Raw genomic sequence first — 12231 nt, 5'->3', positions numbered from 1 at the left:
CATTTAGTCACCTTAATGGACTCAGTTTTCTGGAGTTTGGATCTGGGCTTTGTGCCCATTCGGACTCACTTGAATCATCAGCCGAGTTGAATAGCGGAAACTCATGGCTGTACTTGTGCTTGGCTGGGAAATTGTCTCTATGTGTCTCTTTTGTGTGCCTCTCCCTCGGGGTTTATGGTATCTAAATCGCAGCAGTGGCCAGTTCAGTTATCGCCCTCCATGGAGGCTCTTCCTCTGCCAGCTAATTATGAGTATCGAAAGCGTAATGAGAACGCCGCCGCCAACGTTTTAATTTCTTTTTTTTTGCCAGGCCGAGTAATCAAGAACGCTGCAACAGACGAAACGAAGGCAACAGAGGCCAGAGACAGCTCTATGTACTCCAGTTATCGCACGTTGACGTTCGTCGAGCTACTGTCGAGCGGAACAATGAAGAAAGCGGCAAAGCGGAGATCCACAAATGTGTGACCGAACCGCCGACCGACACTGAGATACAGAGATATAGCGCGACGAACTGAGCCATTGAGAGAGAACGAGCAGAAGGAGGGAACGGTTTGAGTACAGGCCGATAAAAACATAAGAACCGAGAACCGAGAACCGACAACTGGAAGATCTCGGAATGGAACTAGGCGAGAGAGCGAGTCGCACATGCCGCACATGCGTGCATGTGTCGAATGCTCGGTGTGGGCAGGTAGGCAGGCGGCCTAGGAGGAACGCAGGCGCAGGCCATGGGCAAACAAGCCGAACGAGTTTCCGAGCCCGAGATATGCAGTATCTGTATCTGTATCTCGACTGCAATGTGCGCAACGTGCCGCCACTTGCTGGCACACACTGGCCAGCAAATTTGAGTAACTCGTTCCTACCTGACCTACACAAACAAATGAATAGTAAAGTGTAATCGATATTTAATTACATTTTCTCGGAAGACTTACATGTTTTAATTGCAAAATATTATCATACAATATTATAATCCGTAAGTATCAATGAACATTAAGTAATTATGATCCGTAAATAACTATGGTCAGTAAATAAGAGCAACAAGTAACTATGATCAGTAATTAACTCTGAACAGTAAGTATCTATGAACAGTAACTAACTATGATCAGTAAGTATCTATAACCAGTAAGTATGTATGATAAGTTACTAACTTTGAACACTAATAAACAATGACTTGCAACTTTTGTAACACAACACATATCTGAGAGTTGGTCGGCAGCACTCAGTTCGTTCCGGGGATGTTAGAAGTAGTTGGGAATCATATGCTTACAAGTGCGAGATTTGTTTTGGAACAAATTTAGGAGCAAGCTATTTGAATGAAACTATTAAGTTATTCGTCAATATAATTTTACTGGTATATAAGTCGGACCATGGCGAATCGGTGGACTATATATACATATATATACCTGACCTAGGAACAATCGGACGATTTATAGAACTATAATCAGTATTTAACTATGATCATTAAGTAGCTATGAGCAGTAAGTAACTCTGAACAGTAAATATCTATGATCAGTAATTAACTTCGAACAGTAAGTATCTATGACCAGTAACTCTGAACAGTCGACATTTGTATAACTATGATCAAGTAATTTGAACTTCGAACAGCATTCAGATATCTATGACCGTAAGTAGACTCTGAACAGTAAGTATTTACTATGCATAGCTGACATAACAAGATGATCTTATAAACTATAATCTTACTGATCATCAGTAATAAACTAATACTGAACAGTAAGTATCTATGACCAGTAAGTAGCTAAGATCAATAATTAACTCTGAACAGTAAGAATCTATGACCAGCAAGTACCTATGATCAGAAGGTATCTATGAGCAGCAAGTAAGTATTATAAGTTACTAACTTTGAACACTAATAAACAATGACTTGCAACTTTTGTAACACAACACATATCTGAGAGTTGGTCGGCAGCACTCACTTCGTTCCGGGGATGTTAGAAGTAGTTGGGAATCATATGCACACAAGTGCGAGATTTGTTTTGGAACAAATTAAAGAGCAAGCTATTTGAATGAAACTCTGAAGTTATTCTTCAATATAATTTTACTGGTATACCAGTCGGAACATGGCGAATCGGTGGACTATATATACATATATATAGCTGACATAGGAACAATCGGACGATTTATAGAACTATAATCAGTAATTAACTATGATCATTAAGTAACTATGAGCAGTAAGTAGCTCTGAACAGTAAGTATCTATGACCAGTAAGTAGCTAAGATCAATAATTAACTCTGAACAGTAAGAATCTATGACCAGCAAGTAACTATGATCAGAAGGTATCTATGAGCAGCAAGTAAGTATTATAAGTTACTAACTTTGAACACTAATAAACAATGACTTGCAACTTTTGTAACACAGCACATATCTGAGAGTTGGTCGGCAGCACTCAGTTCGTTCCGGGGATGTTAGAATGAATGAAAATTGAGTTATTCTTCAATATAATTTAACTGGTATATAAGTCGACCATGGCAATGGTGTAGTATATATACATATATATAGCTGACCTAGGAACAATCGGACAATTTATAGAACTATAATCAGTAATTAACTATGATCATTAAGTAACTATGAGCAGTAAGTAGCTCTGAACAGTAAGTATCTATGAGCAGTAAGTAGCTAAGATAAGTAATTAACTCTGAACAGTAAGAATCTTTGAACAGCAAGTAACTATGATCAGTAAGTATCTATAACCAGTAAGTATGTATGATAAGTTACTAACTTTGAACACTAATAAACAATGACTTGCAACTTTTGTAACACAACACATATACGAGAGTCGGTCGGCAGCAGTCACTTCGTTCCGGGGATGTTAGAAGCAGTTGGGAATCATATGCACACAAGTGCGACATTTGTTTTGGAACAAATTGAAGAGCAAGCAATTTGAATGAAACTCTGAAGTTATTCTTCAATATAATTTTACTGGTATATAAGTCGGACCATGGCGAATCGGTGGACTATATATACATATATATAGCTGACATAGGAACAATCGGACGATTTATAGAACTATAATCAGTAATTAACTATGATCATTAAGTAACTATAAGTAGTAAGTAGCTCTGAACAGTAAGTATCTATGAGCAGTAAGTAGCTAAGATCAGTAAGTAGCTCTGAACAGTAAGTATCTTGGAACAGCAAGTGACTATGATCAGTAAGTATCTATAACCAGTAAGTATGTATGATAAGTTACTAACTTTGAACACTAATAAACAATGACTTGCAACTTTTGTAACAACACATATCCGAGAGTCGGTCGGCAGCAGTCACTTCGTTCCGTGGATGTTAGAAGCAGTTGAGAATCATATGCACACAAGTGCGACATTTGTTTTGGAACAAATTGAAGAGCAAGCAAATTGAATGAAACTCTGAAGTTATTCTTCAATATAATTTAACTGGTATATAAGTCGGACCATGGCGAATCGGTGGACTATATATACATATATATAGCTGACAGGAACAATCGGACGATTTATAGAACTATAATCAGTACTTAACTATGATCATTAAGTAACTATGGGGAGTAAGTAGCTCTGAACAGTAAGTATCTACGAGCAGTAAGTAGCTAAGATCAATAATTAACTCTGAACAGTAAGTATCTATGGACAGCAAGTGACTATGATCAGTAAGTATCTATAACCAGTAAGTACGTATGATAAGTAACTAACTTTGAACACTAATAAACAATGACTTGCAACTTTTGTAACACAACACATATACGAGAGTCGGTCGGCAGCAGTCACTTCGTTCTCGGGGATGTTAGAAGCAGTTGGGAATCATATGCACACAAGTGCGACATTTGTTTTGGAACAAATTAAAGAGCAAGCAATTTGAATGAAACTCTGAAGTTATTCTTCAATATAATTTAACTGGTATATAAGTCGGAGCATGGCGAATCGGTGGACTATATATACATATATATAGCTGACATAGGAACAATCGGACGATTTATAGAACTATAATCAGTAATTAACTATGATCATTAAGTAACTATGAGCAGTAAGTAGCTCTGAACAGTAAGTAGCTAAGATCAATAATTAACTCTGAACAGTAAGAATCTATGACCAGTGAACAGCAAGTGACTATGATCAGTAAGTATCTATAACCAGTAAGTACGTATGATAAGTAACTAACTTTGAACACTAATAAACAATGACTTGCAACTTTTGTAACACAACACATATACGAGAGTCGGTCGGCAGCAGTCACTTCGTTCTCGGGATGTTAGAAGCAGTTGGGAATCATATGCACACAAGTGCGACATTTGTTTTGGAACAAATTGAAGAGCAAGCAATTTGAATGAAACTCTGAAGTTATTCTTCAATATAATTTAACTGGTATATAAGTCGGACCATGGCGAATCGGTGGACTATATATACATATATATAGCTGACATAGGAACAATCGGACGATTTATAGAACTATAATCAGTAATTAACTATGATCATTAAGTAACTATGAGCAGTAAGTAGCTCTGAACAGTAAGTATCTATGAACAGTAAGTAGCTAAGATCAATAATTAACTCTGAACAGTAAGAATCTATGACCAGCAAGTAACTATGATCAGTAAGTATCTATAACCAGTAAGTATGTATGATTAGTTACTAACTTTGAACACTAATAAACAATGACTTGCAACTTTTGTAACAACACATATCCGAGAGTCGGTCGGCAGCAGTCACTTCGTTCCGTGGATGTTAGAAGCAGTTGAGAATCATATGCACACAAGTGCGACATTTGTTTTGGAACAAATTGAAGAGCAAGCAATTTGAATGAAACTCTGAAGTTATTCTTCAATATAATTTAACTGGTATATAAGTCGGACCATGGCGAATCGGTGGACTATATATACATATATATAGCTGACATAGGAACAATCGGACGATTTATAGAACTATAATCAGTACTTAACTATGATCATTAAGTAACTATGGAGAGTAAGTAGCTCTGAACAGTAAGTATCTACGAGCAGTAAGTAGCTAAGATCAGTAAGTAGCTCTGAACAGTAAGTATCTTGGAACAGCAAGTGACTATGATCAGTAAGTATCTATAACCAGTAAGTACGTATGATAAGTAACTAACTTTGAACACTAATAAACAATGACTTGCAACTTTTGTAACACAACACATATACGAGAGTCGGTCGGCAGCAGTCACTTCGTTCCCGGGATGTTAGAAGCAGTTGGGAATCAAATGCACACAAGTGCGACATTTGTTTTGGAACAAATTGAAAAGCAAGCAATTTGAATTAAACTCTGAAGTTATTCTTCAATATAATTTATCTGGTATATAAGTCGGACCATGGCGAATCGGTGGACTATATATACATATAGATAGCTGACATAAGAACAATCAGACGATTTATAGAACTATAATCAGTATTTAACTATGATCATTAAGTAACTATGAGCCATTAAGTACTATAGCAGTAAGTAGCTCTGAACAGTAAGTATCTATGACCAGTAAGTAGCTAAGATCAATAATTAACTCTGAACAGTAAGAATCTATGACCAGCAAGTAACTATGATCAGTAAGTATCTATAATCAGTAAGTATGTATGATAAGTTACTAACTTTGAACACTAATAAACAATGACTTGCAACTTTTGTAACACAACACATATCTGAGAGTCGGTCGGCAGCACTCACTTCGTTCCGGGGATGTTAGAAGTAGTTGGGAATCATATGCACACAAGTGCGACATTTGTTTTGGAACAAATTGAAGAGCAAGCTATTTGAATGAAACTCTGAAGTTATTCTTCAATATAATTTTACTGGTATATATGTCGGACCATGGTGAATCGGTGGACTATATATACATATATATAGCTGACATAGGAACAATCGGACGATTTATAGAACTATAATCAGTATTTAACTATGATCATTAAGTAGCTATGAGCAGTAAGTAACTCTGAACAGTAAATATCAATGATCAGTAATTAACTTCGAACAGTAAGTATCTATGACCAGTAACTCTGAACAGTAAGTATCTATGATCAGTAGTAAACTCTGAACAGTAAGTATCTATGACCAGTAAGTAGCTAAGATCAATAATTAACTCTGAACAGTAAGAATCTATGGCCAGCAAGTAACTATGATCAGAAGGTATCTATGAGCAGCAAGTAAGTATTATAAGTTACTAACTTTGAACACTAATAAACAATGACCTGCAACTTTTGTAACACAACACATATCTGAGAGTTGGTCGGCAGCACTCACTTCGTTCCGGGGATGTTAGAAGTAGTTGGGAATCATATGCACACAAGTGCGAGATTTGTTTTGGAACAAATTAAAGAGCAAGCTATTTGAATGAAACTATGAAGTTATTCTTCAAATTAATTTTACTGGTACACAAGTCGGAGCATGGCGAATCGGTGGACTATATGTACATATATATAGCTGACATAGGAACAATCGGACGATTTATAGAACTATAATCAGTAATTAACTATGATCATTAAGTAACTATGAGCAGTAAGTAGCTCTGAACAGTAAGTAGCTAAGATCAATAATTAACTCTGAACAGTAAGAATCTATGACCAGTACGATTTATAGAACTATAATCAGTAATTAACTATGATCATTAAGTAATTATGAGCAGTAAGTAGCTCTGAACAGTAAGTATCTATGACCAGTAAGTAGCTAAGATCAATAATTAACTCTGAACAGTAAGAATCTATGACCAGCAAGTAACTATGATCAGTAAGTATCTATAACCAGTAAGTATGTATGATAAGTTACTAACTTTGAACACTAATAAACAATGACTTGCAACTTTTGTAACACAACACATATCTGAGAGTTGGTCGGCAGCACTCACTTCGTTCCGGGGATGTTAGAAGTAGTTGGGAATCATATGCACACAAGTGCGAGATTTGTTTTGGAACAAATTAAAGAGCAAGCTATTTGAATGAAACTATGAAGTTATTCTTCAAAATAATTTTACTGGTACACAAGTCGGAGCATGGCGAATCGGTGGACTATATATACATATATATAGCTGACATAGGAACAATCGGACGATTTATAGAACTATAATCAGTAATTAACTATGATCATTAAGTAACTATGAGCAGTAAGTAGCTCTGAACAGTAAGTATCTATGAACAGTAAGTAGCTAAGATCAATAATTAACTCAGAACAGTATGAATCTATGACCAGCAAGTAACTATGATCAGTAAGTATCTATAACCAGTAAGTATGTATGATTAGTTACTAACTTTGAACACTAATAAACAATGACTTGCAACTTTTGTAACACAACACATATCTGAGAGTTGGTCGGCAGCACTCACTTCGTTCCGGGGATGTTAGAAGTAGTTGGGAATCATATGCACACAAGTGCGAGATTTGTTTTCGAACAAATTGAAGAGCAAGCTATTTGAATGAAACTATGAAGTTATTCTTCAATATAATTTTACTGGGATATAAGTCGGACCATGGCGAATCGGTTGACTATATATAAATATATATAGCTGCTATAGAAACGATCGGAAAATGTAAAGAAAAATAGTATAACTTTTCCAGTTTTCAATGCATTTTCATCAAATTTCATATATTGCCATTAAAAATTATTATAGAATTTGGTGTAAAATTTTATGAAAATCGGACTTCTATGTATATCATATAGCTGTCATACAAACAATCGTTAAAAATAGATAAAAATGCAAAACTGTGAATGTAAAAACCTAAATTTCCGGCAGAACAGTGTTATATCGGAACTCATGTTTTTTGCGACAACATGCTCTTGTCAACATGTTGCCGCGACTGACTAGCAGCATGTTGCCTAAGATTAGCAAATCAACTCCACTGGAAGAAACTATGGACTTACCGCTAGTGACTGCTCTAGTGTGAATTTCTCGGCCTGCAGAACGTCCTTCTCGCGACCGTAACGCTCCTTAGCCTGGCGCTCCTGGCGAGCCGCATCCTGCAGGGACTGGCACTCGGCATCGAACTTGCGCTGCTTCTTCTCGAGCAAATTGTTGCGTGCATTTTGCTCCTCGAGCAGCATGCGCAGATCGTTCATCTCGTTGGTCATCTTCTGTGCCTTGCGCTTCCATTGGCCCACAACCTGACGTTGCTCCTCAACTTCTTCGTAGGCATCGGAAAGCTGTGGAAGGGATAGATTAGGATATATCTAGGGGAATTCTTTGATCTGTTCTGCGTACCTTCTTTTCCAATTGCTTCTTGAGCCCGACCAGCTGTTCCAGATCGTGCTCGTGCTGTGTGTGCAGCCGCCGCTTGGTGAACTCCAGCTCCCGGGCCACCCGCTCGTACTTGAGCTTGTAAACTCCGCCACCACCGTCCTCGTTCTCGGCATCCTCGTCCTCGGAAATTCCATTCAGATCGGACTTGGCGCATATCAGCTCCATCTCCAGCTTCTCCGTCGTCTCCTGCAGGTTCTTCACCTTATTGGCCTGATCGCCGAGCTCCTTCTCCAGCTTCAGGCGCTCGGCGGTCTCCGCCTCCAGGCGCTCGGTGGCTATGTGGGCCGTGGATCGCTCTTCGGCAAGGTCCACAGTCAGCTCGGATAGCTGCAAAGAGTTGAGGATATTCGGAGAGTATAGAGCATTCATTTTTAATTATGTTCCAGTTTTCTCAAGGAATTTATTATCGTATTATTTGACTGTTTGTTTGGATTCAAATTGTGCGATCTCTACTTCTGTCTGCCATGTGTCTAAACAAGTGAGATCATTATTTATAAACCCGCATTTGTCGGGAGTATCGGATATATATGTTGATATATAGTGTGGGATGAACTTATAACCTTGAACAGCTGAAGTACCAAAAGGAAGTAGCAACAATATTTACATCCGATATGAATATATAAGTCATAAAAGCTTTGCCTAAAAGTATTATTTTAATACTATTAACAATTTCTTTAAGAAATTCGTTCTTTAATTGATAACGACACAAGCTATTTGCATAATTTCTCATTCTTCTGACGTCGTTTATACTAAAAATCTAGGAAATACGTTGGCAAGAAAAATGGACTAAAAATTACTCATACGTAGGATCATTTACTTGGACATAGATCAAAGCATCACAATCTGACAAAAAATCCTCCTATTCAATCTTATTCCCATGACACAAATTGAAATGAACTGAGTGGATGAATGATACAGAAGGTCGGTTCATTGCCCTTCGAGGATTTGGATAGTGTATCGAATAAATAGTATTTCCAGAAAAATTTTTGGAAAACACTTTTCTATTGCCTCCATACTTTTGATACATATTTTTTATTTTGCCCCAAATGCCACAGTCGAGAAACAACAAATATTATGATTATGAATATGGAATATTTCCCTCCTCCGCACTCAAAGAATTCCGACGTGTGATTCACGATATGTCCGATCCCAAAAATAGATGCTCCTTCTCCGACTCAGGTGTGGGGTGGGCGGAGATACTTTGCCGCTGTCAATGTCAGCGCAGCATGGAAGCCCCATATCCCCATCCCGTTGAGGGGGGTGCTGTTTGTTTAGGAATTTATGAGGATTTATGGGGTGGAGACATCATCACCCAAACTCAAGAGCACTCAGTATGGAACCGAGGCGGGAAATTGAAACGACAAGCTCAAGGTTAGCCCAACAAAGACAAAAACAACAGCAACACGATACCTCATCATCCTCCTCGCGAATGGTGCGATCATCATCGTCGTCGTGATCCCCGTTGGTCAAGCTAATGGTGGCCACCGAGGACTCCCGATCCCTGGCCACCGAGTTGCCGCGCGAAGTCGGTGTGTGTGGCAACTGCTTGGCCAACTGGAAGGCCTTGGTCAAGATGTTCTGCGAGGAGCGAGTGCGTCCCACCGATCCACATCTTTCCATGCTGTTCCGTTCGCGCTGTCGCTCGATCAGCGAGATGGTGTCGTAGTCATCAAATCCGGAACAGGTGCTCCCCGGTGTAGTGCAGCGACTGTCCGGTGCTCCGCCGCCTCTACCACTGCCGCTGGTCGTCCTACGCGTCCTTCTGCCCATGGCGGTCCACTCTTCCTGGACATGGTCAGTGCGCTTCAGGAAGTTCTGAATCTTCTCACTGAGATAGGCGGACGATGTACGAGGATCCTCAAAGGACGGCGAGGCACGCATCGACTGGTGCACCGGCTGGCGCTGGCATCCCAGGACAAACGACAGGTTGCCATCGAAGACCACGGGTGAACTCTCCAGCTGCCGCATCTCGTACGGATCCACTCCGCCCGATCCTCGGGTGTACGTCTGCGGGAATATCCTTCGCGGCGGAGTTTGCAGGCGCGAGCTGGACTGGTAGTTGGAAATTGAGGACTGGGTGGAACATCGTGAGGACACTGAATAGGCGGGGCTGGGCGAACGGTTGACCAGACGCAGACGATCGCTGTCCGCTCCTGTGGGCGAGTTGAGTGGCAGTTTCAGCGAGATCTCGTACGGGGTTTCAGAGTCCTCCGGGGGAACGTTCTTATTACCCAGCAGGGATGACGATGAAAGCGACGAGCTGCCTCCACTGCCACCCGTGGTCCGTGAGGTGTATTTGTGGAGGATGCTGCTACTGCTAGTGTTTGTTGTGTTGGAGGTGGTGGTGGTGGTGTTGTTGGTTTTGATGTGATGGTTCTGTGTGGATCGGGTGGTGTGGCCATTGCTCAGCACGGGACTCTGCTCTCGTTGCTTGGGCAGCAGGCGTATCTGCTTTCGCGCCTGGCTGGTCGGCGGCTTGGGAGGTCTGGACAATGAGACGGAGCCACTCTGGGTGGAGTTTAACGAGGAGCCGCTGCTATTGTTGGTGGAGCCAAGGGCTCCCAGTCGGGGGCCACCGTTCATGGCTGCCAGCACGCGGGCGAGGAACTTCTCCTTCTCCAATCGGTCCGATGCTACAGGCCCAGCATCCGCATCTGCATCTCCCGAAGCTGCAATGTCAGCAGTGGCCTCATTAGCAGGCGACAGGGGAGGCATGGGCTCGGATTAGTGGCAAGCGGGGAAGAGGAATGGGTTAAGGGGAGTTGGATATAAGGGTTTTTTGGGGACTAAGGATTAAGGGCTTTGCGGTGGTAGAGGTGGTGGCTCGGGTATTTGTTTCTGTGCAAGTTTCCTTGGCCAATTTCTGTCGAATTCTTTTTCTTTTTAGTTCGCAAAATTTCGAAATTTCTGTGTCGTTTTGTCGTGGTTCGTTATATCAATCGAGTTGGTTTTTGGTGTCGTTTGTTTTTAGTTCTTGCTATTTTTTTTTTGTTTGTTTGTTTGTGGTATTGCTGGGTATTATATATGGGGACTATGCTAGGGGCTGTCAAAAACTTGAGACCGTTGATGCAATTTAAATTTATCTCGGGCTGAATTTTTATGTGACTTGTGCACGCGCCAGCAGATTTTCCTTTGTTTTCGCCGGGCTTTTATTGCTTTTGGCAGCAAATCTCACATACACGCACGGCAGGGAAACAACGAATCGAGATGGGATCGGATCAGATCGGATCGGATCGCATCGAATCTCCCGGACACGGCGCCACGGGCCTCAGGCGTACGCGACGTTTTCTCGGCGACTAAGCGATGCGTACGGACGGATTTTGCTTCGGTGCTGGCCAGAAAGCGGAAAAAGCTCCTCACTTTTTGCCAAAAACCCACGAGAGACAGAGCGAGAGTGAGAGAAAGAGAGGAATTGCAAAGAGCCGGAGAGGCGCCATCGAGCCAAGTCAATTGCAACATCGGCAGCAGTTCCGCCTATCACATAATCTATGGTCCCACGGTCGCCCGCCCTGCTTTCGGCCAACTGTTGATCCAATAATTTGGCAATCATCGGTGGGGGATCTTGAGAATTATGTAAATCGAACCGAGGCAGGGCAGTCGCAGATTCTATCGCATATCCCGTCCCAGCTGCAACTCAACTGTAGCGCGACAAAGTATTATTAATGATCTTTTAGAGCATTTAAAAATACATCTGGCTATTCTGGCGAACGATATGTGCGAAACACTGCCGTACGCAGCATCCACATCGCATCCCATCCATCTCTCCATACATACATATACACACTCTCAGAGTCAGAGTCAGTTGGTGTTCAATGCCCAAAGTGCTATTTTTGGACCACTTTAAAAAAGCAAATAATACAAATGGAAATCCACCAGCAAATTGTGCATCTCTCGTACATCTTACCGAATGAAATTGTAAACGATCTTTAAACTTATTAAGAGATTCAACCGAATATCTTTGATTAATCAAACATTGCTATTTAGAAAGTCTCAATAAGGCTTTAAAAAC

At 40.7% G+C, this 12231-nt stretch overlaps 1 protein-coding gene across 22 annotated transcripts in view; it reads right to left on the bottom strand.

Moving 5' to 3' along the window:
- Mhcl (Myosin heavy chain-like) overlaps positions 1-12231 on the bottom strand; it is a 40007-nt gene that overhangs the window by 3145 nt on the left and 24631 nt on the right. For 13 of the 22 annotated variants that reach the window (XR_015272988.1, XR_015272989.1, XR_015272991.1 and 10 more), the window contains 2 exons: positions 8184-8549; positions 7847-8125 (listed from right to left, as the gene is read on the bottom strand). Coding sequence is in view for 15 of the 22 variants with exons in the window: in XM_086838828.1 (XP_086694954.1) it covers positions 7847-8125; positions 8184-8549 (645 nt within the window). In the remaining 7 variants the exon portion in view is untranslated. Of the gene's footprint in view, positions 1-69; positions 866-7846; positions 8126-8183; positions 8550-9632; positions 11085-11283; positions 11845-12231 lie in introns of those variants that run through there. The other 9 variants (XR_015272990.1, XM_020962936.2, XR_015272993.1 and 6 more) reach the window with 7 other exon arrangements.

This window comes from Drosophila serrata, unplaced genomic scaffold (assembly GCF_035046125.1).
Source record: "Drosophila serrata isolate PLE 108 unplaced genomic scaffold, ASM3504612v1 contig_360, whole genome shotgun sequence".
Classification (NCBI taxonomy): Eukaryota; Metazoa; Arthropoda; class Insecta; order Diptera; family Drosophilidae; genus Drosophila; species Drosophila serrata.
The sequence above is the reverse complement of the archived record's forward strand: the minus strand, read 5'-3'. Positions and strand labels throughout refer to the sequence as shown.